This window comes from Accipiter gentilis, chromosome 15 (genome assembly GCF_929443795.1).
Source record: "Accipiter gentilis chromosome 15, bAccGen1.1, whole genome shotgun sequence".
Lineage (NCBI taxonomy): Eukaryota > Metazoa > Chordata > Aves > Accipitriformes > Accipitridae > Astur > Astur gentilis.
In genome coordinates this window covers 21,673,738-21,695,096 of record NC_064894.1, presented here as the reverse complement: position 1 = coordinate 21,695,096, position 21,359 = coordinate 21,673,738, and the positions used below count along the sequence as shown (strand labels likewise).

Here is a 21,359-nt window from a genome sequence, read left to right as displayed (position 1 = left end):
TTTTCGTTGTACAGTGTTTTATTAATTACATTTAACCATCTTGAAGCTTGTATTTTTAGGCATATTTTATTCTCACTCCAGTACTTACCACTTCTAGAAAACATGTTACAGAAAAAGGTTTTTTTGGCTAATGGAAACAAATATAATGGCTTGGGCTCCACAGAAGTCTAAATCAACTTCCAGTTGATTTAAAAAAATGGAATTAAGTTTTTCTGTGAAGACAGCAATTTTTGAGCAATATCTAATTGCTAAAAAAAAAAAAATATGGATCGATACTGCTGAAGCTGATCATCTCTAAAAGCAAACCGAATATCAAAAAAACTCTTATGCTCTTTGAGCAGTTAAAGTAGTTTTTAGCAAATATTTTACATATATTTCTGGCAGAAGTGCCACTATTGACACTTTTAGGATACTTGCTTCCGCAATCCTGTCAGGTATTGTACAACACTAAGAATTTATTTTTAAATTCTTGGGTTGGGTTTTTTTTTAACATGTATTTTACTTCAAAAAAGTAAACTCAATCAGTGGACTTTTAATACTGAACCTCAGATATCCTACCGTTCTCAAGCTATTCTACATGATAATTAAATGGATTTTTATTTTTTTTTAAATTATTCTCACTCATCTTCTGAAGCCTGTTAGTTGCGTAAGAAAAGGAGTAACTTCCACTAGGATTTCTGATAAAATCCAATCAATGCTGTTTGTTCAACTTAGAGCACAGCAAGCAGTCAAGAAAGTCAGTGGTATGTGGGGGCAAAGAAAGCAGAAGACCGATCTTGGTTCTATTGAAATACATGCTCCAAAGGAGGAGGGGGAGAGATCTAATGCAGAAGATCCTGCAGTGACCCTAAAATCAGAGCAGTCTTGTTTATTTCAAGGAGGGAAGGGAAAAAAGTGGGAGATGTAGGAAGACAAACTAAAGAAATGTGCTTCTCCTCACTTCTGTATTACTCTGAGACATATTTGGGGTCTCAGTATAATGACGTTCAATTGGTTGACAATAAATTTGCTTTTGCAACAATGGTAAGATTTAAGGATGTTAAAGCTAATATTTAAAATGTACAAACCCAAAAATATTAAGGGATGCACAAAGTCTGAGTTTGAAGGGGACAATTTTGAAATCCTTAGACGTATGTTTTGAATGCTCACCACATCCTTTCAAACAAGGGCATCACCACAAATGTGTCAAACTCCTTGAGTCCTCCAAGTTTCTTAATTCCCATAGCATTCTTTGCAATAACTTAAGAAAGCATAACTTAAGCGCTTCACCAAGTTTCATTATCATCAGGACATGCTCCAGCAGGAGCCGTTTTTCCTTTTATAGATGAGATGACTTACAGGTTTTTCCTTGAAAATCATTCATATGCTAAAATATTTACAATTCCACAACAGGGGACACACATTAGCGTGCCCAGACTTACAGAATTCTCTCCTCTACCATCAAAATGTTTTACACATTCCTGTTTCTAAACTGCATGCCTTGCTTTGCATCAGATTTTTCTTTTTTTGTTTAAATTGCATTTTAATCAATCAATATCCTACCTCATCTAAGGAATTATATCGGTCAAAATATCTCCTTCATTCTGACAACTTCCTATTCTTTCTTAAATGTCTTTAATAATGTGCAACGTCTTCCCACCTTCTCCCACATTCCCCACCTCAGACACCAGAAGCAAGCAAATAATTTCCTGGGAATATTTACACTCTGCTTTGAAAAACTTGTAAGTAAAAATGCATGTCGATACTATGGTGGTTAATTAAAATATGCAGAATTCAAGAGACAAGTCTCCAAACAGCAGATGTTTTGGGGTTTTTTTAAACACTAACAAAACTGCCTCTTTCTCTCACTCTTTCAGGCCTCCTTTTTGGTTGCTGTTGTAACTGAAGACATTTTCAAGGTCTTGAATGGTGTTTACTATTGTTCATACCTCTTTTCAAAACATGACCTCACTTATAATTGAGCTTATTTCAAGTCATTAGTACAGCAACTCAACAGCACTTAAGATGTCCCAATTGGTATTATTTTGAAAATCTAGAGATCTGAAACATCTATGCAAACTCTTACGGCCTTGAACTTCAATTGAGAGGATCTCAAAATATCTCAGTACAAGGCCATGCTTTCACCAAGTTGAAGATCAAAGTCCTTGTTCAAATGTGAGTAATAATTTTGAAAAACAGAAGCCTACTTGGTTTGCAGCAAGACTAATTTTTTTTCCCTTCAAATTCATTCTAAGCTGATGCCCCAAAAAACCTATATTGTAAAAAAATACAGAGTTCTATTATCATAAAGGAAATGGCTGGTGGTGTGTGTCTCACCCCAGACTACCGATGTCAGAAAGCTATGGCCTGTAAGGTAATGCAAGTCTCTTGGATAGACACTGAAATGCTTGTATTGTATCTGATATAAATATTTGTTCCCTAATCCTACTTTTACCGTATTTTTAGTGAATAGAGCTATTTAGATAAAAAGTGACAAATGAAGAACAAAACTAAAAACAAAGCAGACCATTGTAATGGTTCAGAAGTGCAAGAAGTTTCTGTTTCTGGAATAACTGTTATTTTAGAAGAGGCTTCTGCAATTCTACCACAGAAGAAATCAAGCAATAAAATAAGGGATATCAGACTACAGAAGAGGCTGACAGAGACGGGCTTCTCTCTCTCTTCTCGCTTTTCTTCACTGCAACCTCCCAAACACATTATCTTCAATGACAGAGCCAGGAAAAATGAGCATGCTTGAAATGCCAGGCACCACTACTTTTTATTTCTAAAAAGCTGCCAGTACATTCTTTTCAATGAAGGAGATTTCATACTAAAAGTAGGTTAGTCAAGGTGCTAGAAACCTCCTGAAAAAGCAAAAAGTCAATCTACAAACTACTATGCGTAACTGATTAAAGTGTTTGACTTCTTTCCAACAAGTCCTTAAGTAATTTAAAATACATCATTTTGTTTCATTTACATGTATTAAAACCCATTAAGTACAAAACAAAGCAAAACCAATGCCAATCATTTTATCATAAAAACAACTGAACATCTATAGCATAAAGTTTATCTTTTACTTCCTAGCATACTCAGTTACAAAGTTCCAGGCCTTCATGGGAGCAAAATGCCAGTGAGCTATTAATGAATACAGGATTTACCTGTGCCCTATATCATTAGTACTTCCTGAAGACATCTTCTACTAGTTACTTCCACTCATAAGCCTACACAAATCCTACTCAACCCAGGCCAACTCCAGAGAACAGTACTCACCACCTCTTCTTGGCATGAAAAGCCTTAGTTAGTCCTATTCTTCAAAACTGAACCAAGTTTGCAACAGCATCCCTGCCCTGAAAATCCATCATAACAAACATGTATTTTGCTTACTTAGAAAACTCCTTGAGAGATGTAGACATATGACAAGCATATGATACCAGTGTCTACAGGTGCTTGATGGCTATGATTTTACCAACTACCTAGTCACAGCTGTGACTCATTCTGTGAAAAACCTTCATTAAGGATGTTGACTACAACTTTGCTGAAGCAAAACCTGGCCTGCACTAGAATTTAAACCATACTTTATTTGGCTTCATTTTTTCTCAAAAGGAACTCTGTCTGAACTGGCAAATAACTTCCTCAAAGAGAGCAGAAGAGAAACAAAGTTGTTTTGACTTCTCTGTCGTAAATCATGGTATGATTTGATTTAATTACACAAGCTAGCAGGCTTTAACAGATTTACACAAAACTCACCGCTCTCCTCCTTTTCTGGTTTTGATGTACTTTTGATGTACAGCACTATAGTGCTCAACCTGGTTATCAATCTTCTTAAGATTTCCACAGAGATACAAAGCCCTAGAAGAAAAACCTCAAACTGCAACACTTATCCCAATAGCAAATAGTTCTAGAGCTGCTTCTCACTGACTGTGGCATTAGTTCCCAGGTATCAGCGAGCCATGCAATGGTTTTTATAAGCTGGTTTAAAATTAAAGCATGGAATTGAAGTCATGTTAAATGAAGGAGAGGAATGCTTTAAATGAACTAGTGAAAACCACGTTCTCAACCTAAAAAATGGCCTTTGACTTTTTCCTTCTAAGAAAGCGTCAGTCAGGCTGGCTTTACTGCGATTAGCTCTGTTATACAAGGACAAAGTAGCATCACAATTTCCTAAATAGAATAAGATTAGTATTTGTTCTCTGCAATAGAGACTTTCTTCCCTATTCATGCTTCCCAATCAAAGAAACAGTAAAAAACAAACCCACATAATGCTTGATCTACAAAGCCATTACAAGACACCTGCTCTAACAACTATAATGATGCAGGGCACACCAGTTAACACAAGTCAGGTCTCAAAACTATTCTCAAAGGCAGCACTTTTAGAACTGAATATCCAAATGCCCAAAACAGTTTACCAGAAAAGATCAAAACGCTGTAGCCTACTGATCCTCAGGTTTGACAGTAAGACCAACATCTTTACCATAACATTTTTTCTAAAGAACGAAAACAAATAAAAGAATGGCAGTATGTGCAAAGATAATGCAGGAGCAAGCCAGTAACTGGCTTCCTTTTGAGTGACTTCCTCTTTTACAGTCCAGGTACAGTGTCTAAAGACAATTTTGTGATTGGTAATCTAAAAGATTACAAGCCCAACACCAAAGCTGAAAAAGAAGCCCAGACAGATGAAAAAACAAACTTTTCACATTGAGCATCCTCAAGATACAAAACTCTGGCCTGATCGATTACACTTACAGAAGTAGTTTGGCAAGATGAATCCAGCTCGATCTCCTTACACTTACGCAAAAACAGCTCTCTCATTCAGGCACACTGCCATATTGCTTTGGATACCAAAGATAAGCAATAACCATTTTTGAAAGAGGGAATTTCTATTTTTCATTTGGTACTTGACCAAATTGAATCAGCAGGCTTGTTCAGACTCAAGAGTTACCCTACAAAGGCATCAAGACAACATGGATCCGTAGGCACGCGCTCACATACAATACAAATGTTTGAAAATACCATAAACATACAATTTTCAGACCATATCATTTTTGACACTGGTTTTATGTTTTTAGTAATTTTAATTAAAGAAATACCAAAAGTAAAAAGGCTAAGTAATGTGATGAGCTGACTGACCAGCCAGAGCAGGCAAAAATATACCCCAAACAATTGTTTGGCTCCAATTGCCGTATCAAAGTTAGAATCATTGAATGACTGAGGTTGGCAGGGACTTCAGGGGATCATGTGGCCAACACCCCTGTTTAAAGCTGGGTCATAGAATATCGGAAGTTGGAAGGGACCCATAATGATGATCGGGTCAACTGCCTCCAGAACAGAACTTCCAAAGACACGCTCACTGACCTCTTGGAGACCACTCTTATGTTTTTCCTTCCAGACTGCCTGACTTCTGCTCCATGGAATTATACCTGCCTGACTTCTGCTCCATGGAATTATTTCCCATTCAGGTTTCTTCTCACTGTATCTCAACAAAAAAAAGAGCTCCTTCTTAGGTGTTTAGTCTGCTTCCTTTCATCTGGAAGCAGGGAGACATTTATAGCATTTCCAGTCAAGGACAGAATTAGCAAATGCATGATCTCCAGCTACATATAGGAGTTCAAAGCATTCAACGGATGTTGGAGGCATTCTGATAGGCAAGCATGCGTCCCAATGCTCTGCACCCTGCCATACTTGCCTATTTGAAACAGGCACATTTACAGGCGTAACACAGGCTGTTTACAGGTATAATACTTGTTTTCATACCACTGACTCTTCTCTATGTTTTTCATGCCTTGAAGCCAATATACATTGCAAGAGCCTTAAAGTAGTAACTTGTCATTTGGTACCTAAAGGGCAGAGGACAGCATGTCATTTAAAGGCACTTGAGCCCTGTAGGTTTTGGCTTCCCTGGTCACTTAGGCTTGCCATGCAAACAAAACACAGTATTTGTGCCAGGTAATAGGAGAATTTGGGGTTGTAACGGGGAGTATATGGTTAGGTAGCAAGTTCAATAGAGTTAGATATTTAGATTTATGCCCATGAGATGAGGTGTGTTGCATAACAGATGCTGAGAAAGCCTGACATGGAGGTTTATTAGCTAGGTCTGCAGCTGACAGCATACCTTGACTATAAATGTGAAAGTTACTTCTGATGAAAAATAAAAACAAAAGTAGTGCAAGAAAAATAAAAAGAGAAACACTCAATGGCTGGCTGGGAAGAGCAGTGACAGCTTCCAGACATTCTCCTCTTAGGGGTAGGGAGGTAACTCTCCAGTGCAGGCAGGGAAAGTGAAGATGTTGATGGCAATGAATATTTTGCTATGCTTTTTTCCCAGCACTATACTTTTATCATCAGACTCAGTCAAACGCCCTATTTTTGTTGCTTCCCTTCACCATGTTTATGACTATTTGTGCTGACTGGAGTATGTTAATCAGGTGCAAATGAAGCATATTCACTGGTTGTTCAGCTTCTGCGCACATCTATGATTGCCTAATATTTACTTAGTAATTAAATGTCTTACCTACTTTGCTGGGCGCTATGTTTGGTTTTCTGGGATATAAACTCAAATCTACAAAACAAGAGGCACAGAAAGCTGAGGGGGGATTCTCACACCAGTTCTAGTTGCTTCCCACGACAACCTGCTATAATAACACTATCAAGATTTGCAGGTGCAAGGCCACAAGAGCAACAATCTGAAAATAACAGCATGGGAACAAGACATGAAAAATACTGTCACAGAGGCTCTGGAAGACGCTGCTTCAACAGCTTCAGGGAAGTTACAGAGCTGCAACAGCAGGCTCTTAGCATTACTAATGCTAAGGCACTATGGTTGCTAAGGCACTGTGCAACAGGGATATGTCTGAATTTTTGTTAATACTTTGAAAAGGAGCTGTAATGCCCCCGAAAAACACAACTGGGGTGCAGATCACATCTCTGCCTTCTTTCCTTACCTCAGCTGGAGACTAACAACACTGGAAAGAATGGACTTTTTATTTTACAAAGTCATGTCTGATCTATATGATAATGCTCTGAAAAGCTAAATTATTTAGCTTGGATTATTTAGACTCTGCTGGCTAATTTCACTTACATGCATGGAAGATCTGTTAGAACACAAAACATCAACATTCAGCATGAGTAACCCAAAAACACACGTGTTACACCAGTGCTTGAGAGTTAAAACCTGGTCTATGGCCCTCTCTCCTATAGCCAAATGACATTTTAGGAAAGGCAGACCGTGGACACAACCAAAATCATATCAGATTTTCTTATAGAATTATTTCAATAATATTTAATTTGGTTGCTTCTAGAGTGCCACTGGAATTTTACAAACCAAAAAAGAAAGAACAGAGATCCAAACACAATGATCTATCTGTAAATGCCCAGCTGCAAAAATAAGACTCATGTTAATGACAGAAATTTATGTATTTTTAAGCACATTCTTATAAGCAAATATAAATGTAAAAAAAAAAAATTTCTATTGTTATAAACCTCACCTTTGAGAGAAGATTTTTTGAACTGATGCTGTAGCCTTTAAGGCTCTCATGCAGCTTCTGCAGGTGCTGCACAACTATTCTTTGTTGCTTATCGTTCCTCAGCTCTTCTTGCTTAATCAGAAAGTCGTAATGTTCTAAAGGTCCATTGCAAACCAATAAGGCTCTGGCATTAGAATCTGTAGAAGGACCAGGGACTGTCTTCTCATCTGCCTGAGCTGTGTATGCTGTAAAATGAAAAGTAGATTATTAATAGAGAAGTTCTGAAAAGCATCCTCTTATAATCATAGACAACACACTTTCTTGATATTTTACGCAAAGACATATATACATCACTTACCTATGCAACCACTAGAGTATGTTACGCCATTGTTTTTCACTAAATCAACTTCGCACTTTAGTAGTGAACACGTTTAGTGTGGACACCAAAACAGGAGTTTTGTAAGCAAGTTTAAAGAGTCAAAGACCACAGTAAGCAAAGCAATAGCTGTGAAGCCCTGCAATGCCACAGCCTGCTCTGCTGGCATTATCTTCTGTGTAGAAGAGACAAGGCTATGCCCAAGTAGGAATTCTATTTAAATTACATTAAAAAAAAAAAAGTCAGAATTGCCAGGCACAAGATGAGATATAGCTAGGAAAGGAAAGAACATAAAGATTACAAAGGCTTGCTAAATTGGTAAGATCAGAAATCTAACAATGGACTATATTGAAAAGGTGTTTAATATCTTCTTTGCTTGCATTGTCATTTAAAAGGCTAAGTATAATCATGTGTAACACAATTTGTAGCAACAATAAAAGAAACAGATTTGAGTAGGAAAAATGCATATCATAGACTACATAGTTAGATATTTTGAACATTGTGAGATCTAAGGAAATTCATCCCTAAATGCTTTAGGTTAAGTTTCCTAAGCAACACAATGGCCTCACTGAAGGCAGGTGAGGTTTCAAAACACTAGGAAAATGAAACATTTTTTGTCTTTAAAAAGGAGAGAAAGGCAAATCCAGAAATTCATAGGTCAGTCAACACAACTTCAAAACATTAAAAAATACTGGAACAAGTACAAACAGATGGGGTTTGGTTGTTATTGTTTTGGGTTTTTTTAAATAAAGAACTTAACAAGATAACATCACAAATAAAGGGCAACACCAGCTCCTCAGGAACAGCCTGAGATCAACAAGTTTACCTCCCTGACCAGGTAACGTGCTTAGTGGGTAAAGGAAAAAATATCTTAATTGCAGTAACTGTTTTGTCATTGGGTCACATAGCATTCTCATATATAAAGCAGGAAAGTAAATTGCAAATTAAATTCCTTTTGAGTAGGTATAAAAACAGCTAGAAAAACTATGTAATGAATAATTACTACAGTTAAACTAGGTGTATATTTGTAGTAGAGTTTCAGAGAGGGCTTAGAATCTCAGCTTGGTGCAATCCAGAATTTCCATTCATGACCTGTATATGAAAAAATAAAGTACATGGACTAGGAACACAGGTAACAGTAAGTCAGGAGGGGGCTGCACCCATGCTGGAAGGCAAAGCAATTCTGATAAACTGGACAAAGACTCTAATACAAATAGGATGCAATTCAGCAGGGACAAAATATGGTGCTTAGAGCAAATAAATAACTGAACTTAAAAGAGGGGGAATGACCAGCTAAAAAGCAGCTCTGTAGAAAAGGATCCGGGGACTACACCAGATCACAAACTGACAGTGAGACGCCATCATTAACACTATTGGAGAAAAAACATACAATAAACTAAAGAGCCACAAGTACTCCGATGTATATATATGAGGGGCAATATAAGCACACATGAAAAAAACAGTTTTACTCAATACTGCTATAGTCTGCCCTGGAACACACTTCTCGATTTTCACATCATATTTCATGAGAGGTATGAACTAAATGGGAGAGTAGAAGATGATTTAAAGACTATTTGTTAAACCATGGGTCACAACCCACAGAGAAGTTGTAATAGGCACAAGAAAAGTTTTATATTATAAGAAAAATGAAATTAATATAGTTATAAAAAAGGATAAAACTGAACAATTAGACCAAATTATGTTTATTTATTGCAAGTAACACCTTAGTTTCTCCAAAGCAAGGCAGTCACTGTTTACATCTGTAGCCAATAATTACAACAAATTCTCCTGCCCTGAAGGAATTGAGTTACTGCTCTGAATTAAAAGTAATTAGCTCATCCCTAGCTAGAGAGATTACATAAAGAGAGTAAAGTTCAAAGTTTGTTATTGCAAAAATTTGAGTAAAACCTTTAGAGAAGACTAAAGAAAAGCACATAGCTGTTTCCAGATACACACAGGGTACTGAGAAAAGGAAATAAACTGTATTTACACAGTTACCTTAATAACTGTAATTAAGGCAGTGAAATCAATTAATAATCTAGAAATTGGAAAACTTTCCTTGATGGGGAGTGAATTTGAAAAATAAATTTGACAAAAAACTGTCAGACACAGCTCAGCAATACCTGACCCACCTCTAAAGGGAAGGGGGAAAGGCACAGATTATCTCTCAAAGTTTTTTCGTCTTGTTTTCCACCTTTCCACTCCCACATAAAGTTAACCTCAGTCCTGTGATCTGCACCTCTAAACTATCCGTGCCTTCACAACACGTAGAGCTTGATGGCTCCAAGAGCTCCAGTGTGAGGGACAGCCAGTGCCCTATTGTACCATTATATCTATAAAGCCATCAGTTCCTACTCCTTACCCTAAGATTGGAGAAAAAAAACAAATAAAAGCTGATTTAGGATAAGAAAAGGTTTGTAGCTCATGACCTGCCTGGCCATGGACAAAGCACACCAGTAGGACTGCTCAGAAGCATGTTTTTTGTCTCAGATTACACGTACCTACAGCTAACCATTCTGGGAGTGAAAGAAAGTACTCTGTCATTAACAAATGATGGAGATGGAGACTATGCACAAGTGATGACAGAGGGTGTCATGGGACAAATCACTCACCGTTCTCCTAAAATAACACTAAATGCTGGGATTTAAGTATCATGGGGATACACTGTAACACAGTACCAGGAGACACCCAGTAACTGGTAAGTGATAAACTCAAACTCATAGCAGCTAAACAAAGGCATATGCTCTTAAAAAGAAAGGAGCATATAGGGGTTTTAGAGGTAAATCAGCAGAAGACAGCTGTTCAAGTGGTAAACTACCCTAAGAGACAGAAAAAAATGTGGGTCTTCCCTTCTAACCTTCATTTTGTGAGACCAATTATAAAATCATTCACACAACTATGCTTCTATAGTAATCTATTCCCAAACTGGTAAAGAAAAGGAAACTTCAGAAATTTTAATACATAGCAGAGGAATACCAAGGCAATTACCTTCCATAACTTTACATCAAGGAAACTACTGTTAGAATAGGAATCACCCATGATTCACCACATTAATCGTAGTCCTACAGCCTTCTCCTCCATATTGCAAAAGATGGTTTTAAATTTATCTCTTCCTGTTTCATTATCTTTGTATTACATGAACTCAATTTTTATTAGCTCCCTTCTGAAATCTTTTAAGTTTCACACACACAGAAAAAGCATCTTCTACCTCTATGTAGTGTTCTAGATACAACTATAGAAAAGCACAATGTCAATTCATTATTCATCTAGTTTTACATAGAACAGTGTAAAAACTACAGATATGCGTTTATCCATAACCACCTCCAGGGAGCAGGACAGTGTTGGATGTTAGCACATTTAGCCTGGCATTCCCAGGCTTCTTCAAGAGTTGCCACCAGGTTGCAACTTTTTATTAAATTTCTGCTCCTAACATATTTAAGTGTAATCTCTATTTCAAGCCATAAAATTAGCTGTTTGCATTTGCCTTTCTGCTTGTCTATCCAAGGATAACAGACCAAGCTGCAGTGAAGACCTGTGATACACACAGAAAAGTCCTGCCTTGGAGAAATCCGAGGGGAAAATCTCACCAAAGCCAAAAAAAACTTGTTAATGTATGAATGCCTAATGAAAATGCCAGTCTGAAATTATTAAAAATTCCTTTAAAGTAGGGAACTTAAGACACCTTCAGCATTCTGGCATTAATTTACCACTGCAAAGATAAGTGTCTACATTAAAATAAAAAGTATTCTTAAGTCCAGGGAACTTCTGCTCTGGAAAAAGAACAGCAAATTGAAAAACTAATCAGTATGTTGACATGTTTTCCTACTGCCACTTAGAACTGATGTCTGAGATGACACAGGAAAAAGGCGTGCAAGTTTCAATGACAACGCTTATGAAAGCAACAGTCACAGCTGAGGCAGGCACTAGAGTTATTTATATAAGAAGACAATCTGAAATGGAAGCTAGGTTGTGGCATATCAAAAACTGATGTTGACAGCAGCCAGGAGGTTGAGAGCACAGAACCGTGCCCTCAATTACCACTCGCCCTGGTAATCCTTATATTTTTTCCTAGCAGTTGGATATCATTATGTAAGGTTTTGAACTGTGATGTTTAAAATCCGTCAGAAGATAATTCCCATGACAAAAATCCTAGCAGGTCCTTGTCTCCCCCATATTTCAGGGCCTAGGAAAAGAACCTGGGTTTCCCTAACATGAATTTCATCTTCGCTATCTTTCCATGACTGCAGAAACTGACACCTTTGAATTTATTAATCTATAAGATTTCAAGTAGCACAAAAAGCTTTCATGTGAATTTAAGATGATTATTCACTTCTGGGAGAGAAAAACTATTGTACTTCCACAGATGAATTTAAATTTGGTCTGCAAGATCTCTTACTGCCTTCGAACTAAACATCTTTTAAACACATGATTAGATTTGTAGACCTTTAATAGGATGAAAAAGAAAAACCATGACAGATAGATAATAACCAGCTAAAGCAGCAAAGATCAAACAAATGGAACTGAACTCCTTTTATTGCAAAAGGAAGTCATGCTTCAGATTACAATATTCAACTCACTAGAGGGTCACTCACAGTACACATGAAAATGTGTATTATTAATTCTGGAAACAAAGTTGAAAAAAGCACTTCAGGGGACTGATGAAAAAAAAAAAATTACCTTTAACCCTCGTGCTGTATGTATGCTTCAAACCACTCCCTCATGGGAATGATCAGAAACAGTTTTCATTCATGGAGATTAAGGCTGGAAGACAACATTGACCTTTCTAAGTATAAGGGAAGTTAAATTTATCTAATTACCCCTGAACTACACTCAAGAATTGTGTTGATTGCAGCATATTTTCAAGAAAATATATTCTGAAGACATAAGAGATGGAGAATTAACCATTTCCTATGATGCTTTGCTGTAATGGTTAATTACTGTTTGTCTTAAAGATAAAAAATATTTCTATCTAATAGTTGTCCAAGAACCGCATCCAAACCAAACTCATGGAGGTTACAACTGCCCCAAAGTTAACAACCCTAAAATCACCCAACTGCCATCTTTGCTGACAGTCACAATCAAGAAGCTGGAACAGCTTCTGCTAAACCAGTGTTAAGGCAACATACAGGAATCACATCTGTTTCATTACTGCTCTACAGACAGAATTCTGCCTTGAGACCTTTTCACAAACACCGGAATTTGGGGGGGGGGGGGGGGGGGAGGGCACAGAAAAAAAAGGTAATAGAAAGTAACTTTTAAAAATTGTCCTGCTTTCAACAATCCAAACTGAAGTTCTGAATATTAGTTTGGGTCACTATGAAGCCAAACTGCTTCAAACCCCCAAAACCTTAACATAAAGCTGCTAAAACTGCCTATGAAACACAGCTGCTGTGACAGAAGAAAAGGACTCTGAAGTTAGAAGGCACTTTTATCAACAGGCAGATGGTGGTATCAGAGACCTCGCTAAACTCATAATTAAGCTGATAATGGGACTGCTGCAAATTCTTTCCTTTTCAGATGATACCACAGTGATGGGGAAGGGCAATGGTACAGTCTTGTAGCTCCAAAGGTTATTTTCCTGCAGAGGAATAGGCATGAAGGTAGCAAAATATCAGAAAAGATAAGGTTTTTGTATGCTAGTACCTACAGATAAAAATAATGTTCTCTTGTCTCATCTTTTATTACATATATGTGCAAGGTTTGCAGGATCAGTCTCAAATAGGTAAACTGCCCCATAGTGTACAAGGATTTTGATAAGTTAAGCACATGCATAAACCTTCAGAAGAAAAAAGACTTAGCATGTAAGCTTCTCAGGAAAGAGATCATGTGTTGGTTATAAAGCAGAAAATACATTTATAGTCCTATAATAACACCAAACAATTGCTCCTTTTGAAATATTTTACAATGCTTGATGAGAAGAGTGGGAGAGGAGGCCATCTGAAAAGAATTATTTACTTTCCAATGCTTAATAGAATGCTTAGAAAATCAAAGTCCAGCCAACCAACCATAGGGGGGGAGGGAGGGCTAAGTTACCTGCGCAAATTGAAAATGTTAGGTCAATATCATGGAAAACAAATGGAAAAAAACCAAACCAAAACAAAACAAAACCATACCTGCTGAAATGAGCAGTTTAAATCAGAAAAGGCAGTTTGCAGCCAAGATACAAGAACAAGGACTTGGCCTGTCCTCCCATCTTTGTCTCATTATATGACCTTAGATGTATCACTGAATCCCTGTTTAGCCTTCTTGCAGTCCATTCATTCTGGCAGTATGAAGCAGAATTTAAGCTTCTAGAGAATCATCAGAGTTGGAACTAGAATTCTGCTTTTTTGCATACATGCCTGTGACATTATTCTGAAATAAGATTGCTCGTACTATTTCCATGCACACCCCACTTAACAATCTGACCTACATATGAAAGTAGAAAAAGACAGAAAACTTTATCAGCAAATCTGCAACTTTACACAAATACTACTTGTACCTTTTCCTTAATTAAAAGGATTCACAAAATTGTGGAAAGCAAATCACAAAAACAAATAAAAACTATAAACCAGTGATCATAAAAGCAAGATTATAAATCAATTCAATGATGGCTGCCCACCCTTGCAGCTGTCCTCAAATAACATATGTAAGGACTACCTTCCCTTTAACATGGATGTTGAAGAACTATTCCTAAAGCCACTGGATTTGCTCTGACAACTTTTTTAAAATAGTAGTATGTTGGTTATAAAAAACAATCTACATAGATTTAAAGTGTTAGACCAGTATCAAATAAAACATATACAACTTTAGTACTAAGTGTAGTGCTTGTCCGTTTTCCTTAGGATGTATAAATATCGCACGGTCGCAATATAGCGTGTGTATGTGAACACTTATCAGTCCTCCGAGACGTGCTGACTGACTTTCAGACCTCTGGGACTCACCTGACGACTACGGAATTCTCACACTTTTGTCAGACTGGTGGAGGACGAATAGCTCTCACCGAAGAAAAGAGACCTCCGCCTCTAACCTAAGCCTCAAGTTAACAGAACCTACTTCCCCATAAATTTGCCTAGAGCTCAGCTGTTGTTACACATCGGAGGATCCTTAAGGGGGGAAAAAAGTCCCTTCAGGCATCCTAAAGCACAGCAAAAGCTTTGGCAGACGCTGCCGCACTCGCCGCCCGCCAAGCTCCCGATGCAGCCGCAGCGTAACGCGCTGCACCGGGCAGCGCGCTGAAGCCCGGGTGACTAGGGGAAAGCGGTACCGTTAACTCGGGAAGTCGCGGGGCCGCTCACGGATCCCCCGCCGCTCCAGGGGACCGCGGCCGACTCCCGGCGCCAGCTCCCGGCCGCGCCGCCCGGGGACGCGAGGCCCCTCCGGGGCTGGGTGGTCGGCCGGGCCGCCCCGGCCCGCCCGGGCCGGTGGACACGGGGACACGGACGGGGCACGCCAGCGCGGCGGGCCCGGTGCGCGTCCCGGCGGCTGCCGCCCACGCCGCCCCGGCAAGCCCCCTCCCCTCGGCCCGGCCCCCCCCCCTCCGACAGCGGGGAGACCCGCGGTGCGGCGGGGAGGGACGCACCGGCTCCCGCGGTCGCCCCACGCTGCACCTCCCTACGGGGTGCTCCAGCAGCCTGGCGCTCGCTCTCCCTTGGTCCGGCTGCGGACAGGGCTTGGCGCAAGGGCCGGCGAGCCCCCTCCCGCCGCGGTACTGACCTCTCTGCAGGACGGCGGCCCGCGCCGGTAGCAGGCGGGCGGCGCGCCGCGCCGAAGCCCGCAGCAGGCAGCGCGCAGTAACCAAGGGCGACACGGGCGCCGCCATCTTCCCTTCCCGGCCCGGCCTCTGCGGCGGGGCCGCGGGGCGCGCTGGGAAATGGAGTCCCGCCGGGGCAACGGCCGCCGTCCTTCGGAGGAGCCGGGCCTCCGCCCGTGCTGGGCGAGTCGTTCCGGCGGGGGTCCCCGGCTCCCCTCCCTCCCTTTGCCCCCAAAACCGAGCCGCAGGCTGTGGTGCGGCCCCTGAGGAGCCGGCCGCAGCCGCCCCGGCCACTCGGCACAAACCGCACTTGAGGGACCCACCGAGTGCCACACTGGTGCCCTTTATAGTACCCGGCTGCCGTATCCACGCGCTCCGATTTTCCAAACAGCTCGCCTGACCAAATCTCGCTTGTGATTTGTGTCGTGCTGCACCATGGCCGCACCCGATGCAGCTGCTTTCAAGCCAGCTTGGCCGTCACTGAGGAGTTTTGGCAGCCGAATTTGCATTTGTCAGTGATTTCTAGCTTGTGTTGTTTGTTTGCCTTTAAAAGCGTGAACCGTAAAATATTAAGGACAAATACTCCTGGTCAGCCTTACAGCCTATCTGCACTACAACCACTTTTAGGCCCATGAACAAATATTTAAGCCGCAACAGCAAGATACATTAATGTAAAAGCAGATTTCCCTGAAGATAACGCAAAACCTAGAGGCCAATTCAGTCCCATACTGTCGGTGTGTGCTTAGCACACAGTAAGTCTCGTCCTTGGCAGTACCAGTTCAGACACCCACGTGGGGCTCCTTGGGAGAAGGCCGACCGCCTACCTCGTTCGGTAAGTACCTGATGTCTTACCCAACCACCTCCGTTGGGCCTACGAAGCTCTTTTGACAGAAAGGCGCAATACAAAAAGCCTATGCTCCAACGGAAAGGCACTGGCACTCGGGAATCGCTAACCGTAATACTCGCCTGCTGGCTGGCTGGCCCTCCGTTCCCGTCAGAAATGCACCCAAAGGTCAGGATGGGGCTTCAGAAGAGGTTGCCTATGGAGTGCATTGTGCAAGAAAGAGATAACAAAATGCCTGCTCGTGGTAAAAGTGCAAAGGAAATGCTTTAACTGACTTTTGGGTTTGCAACATCATAATTCCTGTATCTTATTCTAGAGTTAAATTTCAACATGAAAAAGTGAACAAGTAATTTTCACAGACTATTATTCAATTTTTATTTTTTTTCATAAAGAGTATAGCAAAATATTACATCAGGGCACTATAGAATTGCTTGCTAACAGAAGTTGATTATATCCTAAATGGTGCTGCTAAATTTAAAAAAAATGTTTTTAATCTTGAAAATACTAACAGTGATTACAGTTATGTTTGAACATGTTCAGCTGTTTTAAAATATGTAGTTGCTCTAGACATATCTTCAGAGCTACATACCTAATTAAGCAGTGAACTAAAGTGCCAATTTATCACATCTTAGAAGAGCTGTTTTCAGTGCATTTTCTTTCATCTTTCCTTTATTGAGCATTTATTGGTTTTGACTCATTCTAGCATGTTACAGCTATCAACACCTGTGCCCATTTAGGAATGAATTCCAGTACAAATCATAGTGAATTGAATAGACGTCTCAAAGACGCTTCACAATTGTTGCAATATTTTTAGAAGCTCAAACAAGGAAACAAACAACTTCAGTAAAAGTGATTTAAATAACAAATAACTTATCTTTATAAACAGCTTATCTCCTTGAGAACAAAGAATAAACAAGGCAACAAGAGCCGTTTTTTCTTCCATTATTAACTCGGATCACAATACGAATGGGTGAAATGTCAGGAATAATTGGAGAAAATGACAGCATAATCTTCAGCAAAAACATCTGATTTATTTAAATTGTCACTGGTTTTTTCTTAACCTTGTTATCCAAAGGAGCATAGAAAAACTTCCCTCTTGGGTCTATTCTGACATCATCTACCTAAGTGAATAAACCCTCCGCAATGCTATGAGCCTTCTATACACTGGCAAACTCTGAAATGCCACCATACGCTGTATCACACACCCCAGGAACTGAATCTGCGTTGTCTGTAAGCACTTGGCTCAACCACGTTTTGGTGTTAACCTAAAAGAATGGGACTTTCAAGTATGCTTCTGTAGATTAGCATGGTTAATGTCCTGTAACAGATACAGATCCGTTCTGTGGTACGCTTGTATACTTCATTCCCTGTACTTGTCCCCTTGCTCGCCTCCAAAAATGTGACATTGCAACTGTCTAGAAATTGACACTTTTTCAACCCAGCTGCATTATTAGTCTGCCAGCTAGCCAAAAGCATAGGTGGTCTTTAACAGGTATAAAAATCAGGGGTATAATAAAACCCCTCCAGAGGCCCCCTCTGGCTTCTAGTGGTATAAACTGCACTCCTTTTAGCAATCCTGATGTGCTAAACCCCATAGGGATGTATGTGTCCAAGGGTCTTTGGGTCTCTGCCAGGCCCTCTGAGTTTCTGCAGACGGAGGACAGGGTTTACCTGCCTGCAAGGCTCCAAGACATTCCCACCATGGGAAACATCTTTGGCTCCCAAACATAAACATACTTTTGATCTAGGACTGACCATTCAGCCTAGACGGAGGACAGGGTTTACCTGCCTGCAAGGCTCCAAGACATTCCCACCATGGGAAACATCTTTGGCTCCCAAACATAAACGTACTTTTGATCTAGGGCTGACCATTCAGCCTACTCTAGGAAAATGGATTTTGTGGCTAGTTTTCACCAACACAGTTTCCAACAAAAGGCATTTTCCTGGGATTATGTCAAAACACCCTGGAGGAAACTTGCTGTTAACCTCATCTATTTCAAGACAATCAAATATGCTATTAATAGTCTATGTTGCTTATAAAGCCTCAGATTAAAAAAGCTGCAGAAATGCTCCCAAATATATGGATTTACAGCCATTTTCACTTTCTGTTTACAGCTTGCATTTCAGTCAGCTTGAACAGCTCAATGTGCTATAAATTCATTGCACAATTTTCCAGTTACATGGACTCTACTCAGCTTCTCTCAGAACAAGGAGTTCACAGCAGAAATGAATGCTGTGAGGTGGTGGATGACATTTTAAACATTAAGGAATCTAGAAGGATATGAGAACCATCCCTTGTGGAAAGAGATAATGTTGTATAAAAATGGAGAAGAGGAACTGAATACAATAGTTAAATCTGAATATATATATAAAATATGTGGATATTACAAATTCTATTTATAGGTTTAATATTTTTATCGGGATGATAAGTATACAATGCAGACATTCAAACACCATGCTTCAAAGGACTGGCAGCTAATGCAGGAATCAGGAAGTCATTTTTCCACATAAAGCATTGCACAATTAGTTCAATGCCTTGTGGGTTTTGCCATATCCTGAGTCAGCATTCCCCACAAGTTTTGACAAAATATGCCTGTGTTGACTAAAATGTGTTAACATGGGCATTTGGCAGAAGGCTGGAGAACCCTAACTGAATAACGGAGAGATTTGGTTTCATTTCCAGTTAAATGTGACTTTCTCTTTTAAAAACAAACAAACAAAAAACTACTTGAGAGGTATTACTATACCAAATTTAAGAATTAATAATACATTAATACCTGCTTCTGTGGGTACATGCTATGAGACTCTGGTATTCATATTGCCACTTCAAGTTGTGCCAGAAAATCTTTGTGTCATAGTTGAATAACGTGGAGTAACAAATCCATGAGTACCTAATCTCTTGGTTGTTACTCTACATGCTTGATTTCTTGCATCTAATCTTTGGACCTACAAACACAGCTGACCTCTCTCCCTCCAGATTTGAAATTTGGCTCAAAGTTCATGTCAGAAACAGAATAAAAACTTTCTTTTCTTTGCAAGCAGAAACAACTACAGATAGTGTAACTCCAGTCTCATGAATCGCAAAAAACACCCCAAACATAATTCAAAATAAACGAATGCATTTTCTGAGGGTTGGAAGGAAACAAGGAGGCTCACAGGACTCTGATTCTCCCTCATTTTCATTCCTTCTCTTTGCCTCATTAGCCAGCATGGCATGTACGCTTTCACGTGATGTAAGGGGGGGCTAGCCATGAAGCAGGGCATCTTCCCCTTTGTCTCCCAGGTCAGAGGATTTGTATCTGACCTCAGTGAAAAAAACTGAGGTGGGAGACCTCACCAAATCACTGTAATCTCCTTACTTACCAATGCTATTGATACACGGGCACTAAAACATTCACTCCCTGTAGCTTGCCTCCATACAGCAGCTCTCCACCACCAGTTATCTCTATTAGGAAAAGCAGACAGAACAATGGTGTTAAGATGGTATGCTGTGAGAGAAGCATTCAATTTAAGCCTCACTCTTAGTTATTTATCCAGCGTTAGAACAAATTATATTCTTGATTCACCATAGGCTCACCAACTTCACAAATATACAGTATTAGGCACTTTTTCTGTTTCTTTGGAATAGAAAATGAAACCAGGCTTAGCCAGGAGACAGACATTATACTTACTTAAGACAATACCAGTGCTTTGCCATATCTTCACATTTGCAGTCAGATGTGGTAGCACAGGTCGTGTAACAAACAAAAGCTTATCCAGATGAATGCATATGTAATCTCAGTAGAATTAATGAGGTTTTTCTTGCCTTGCTGCAAGACCAGTTTAATAACTAGTATAATTCAGGTAAGGCTCCCTTCCACTCCTTCTTTATAAAGCTCTGTCAGCTTCATTTCTGTTTATAAAGTGAAGAGTTGGCAGCTATTAGCATAAAGAAAGGATGTAAGGAAGGTGCACTAGTAAGGGGGAGAAATAATACTGGAGGAGTGACGAGCAGGAAATTCACAGAAAATTTACCAAGCAAACCACCTACGGCACACTGGTTATGTGGATGGGCTATTTTTGTACTTTGGGTTCATCTCTGCTTTCTGATTATCTTTTTCTTAACACAGACAACTGCTAACCAAACTTGCCAGATGTTAACTTTGAATCTCTCAGCTGTGATTTGTGGGCAGCCTACTATTTTGCCTACTGCCTAGACACAGATTTTTAGAAAAAAATGTAACTAGTTTCCTACAGTCTCATTCTACCTGCACAGAATGTTATGTAGACACAGAACATAGTGACCTCAGAACACTTTCACAAGGAAAATTATATATGCTTTTAATCATTGGAGGGGTACTGTTATGAGATATAAAAGAATTCTGGAAGACCTCTGAGTCATTTAGAAATATTAGCCATGGGTCAATGTAATTTCTATTCACTGATGTCTTAGGTGCACCAAAAAGGCAAGCATTCCACGTCTTTTGGCAACATTGCTTTTATCGTAGCACACCATCTACCTGAGACAGGTACAGAAGAATCAAAGACTTAATGTCTTGGGAGGGAACAATCACATCAGCCCCCCTCCTCCCCTTCTGTCGTTCTTTTTTCTATCATTCTTCAATGTCCTAAACCACCTTCCCCTTCTGGAAACACAGTTTTCCTTTCTTATCCTTTCCTTTATAAGAAATGAGCACAAACTGTTACATTTGTAAGCTGTGAGGATATAAAAACCGGGCCACTTAGTTATACCGCTGTTAAATGCATATAATTTGTGAGAATTCAAGAACTTGCTGGTTTTTTAAAAGCTGTAAGGCTGCTACAGGCAACATTGCCATCTCATTTTCAGGTTGGGTCAATAACCTTGAAAACTTTGTTTTCAATACAGAGCTTTTGGTAGGCATCTCCTCCAGCCTACACTTAATACCTGGCCGATTCCTTTTGCCTAACACCTTGCATATACAGCATTTCCTGTTCAGTCCTTTCACC

The 21,359-nt window shown here is 39.8% G+C and overlaps 1 protein-coding gene across 2 annotated transcripts in view; it reads right to left on the bottom strand.

Moving 5' to 3' along the window:
• Nucleotides 1-15,644, bottom strand: part of AFG1L (AFG1 like ATPase) — a 71,066-nt gene extending 55,422 nt beyond the window's left edge. Inside the window, exons 1-2 of one of the 2 annotated variants that reach the window (XM_049818145.1) lie at nucleotides 15,511-15,644; nucleotides 7,461-7,684 (exon numbers count right to left, since the gene is read on the bottom strand). In XM_049818145.1, the coding sequence (XP_049674102.1) occupies nucleotides 7,461-7,684; nucleotides 15,511-15,616 (330 nt within the window). In that variant the 5' untranslated portion in view covers nucleotides 15,617-15,644. The remainder of the gene's footprint in view (nucleotides 1-7,460; nucleotides 7,685-15,510) is intronic. The other variant, XM_049818144.1, reaches the window with a different exon arrangement.
• Nucleotides 15,645-21,359: the final 5,715 nt, after the last annotated feature.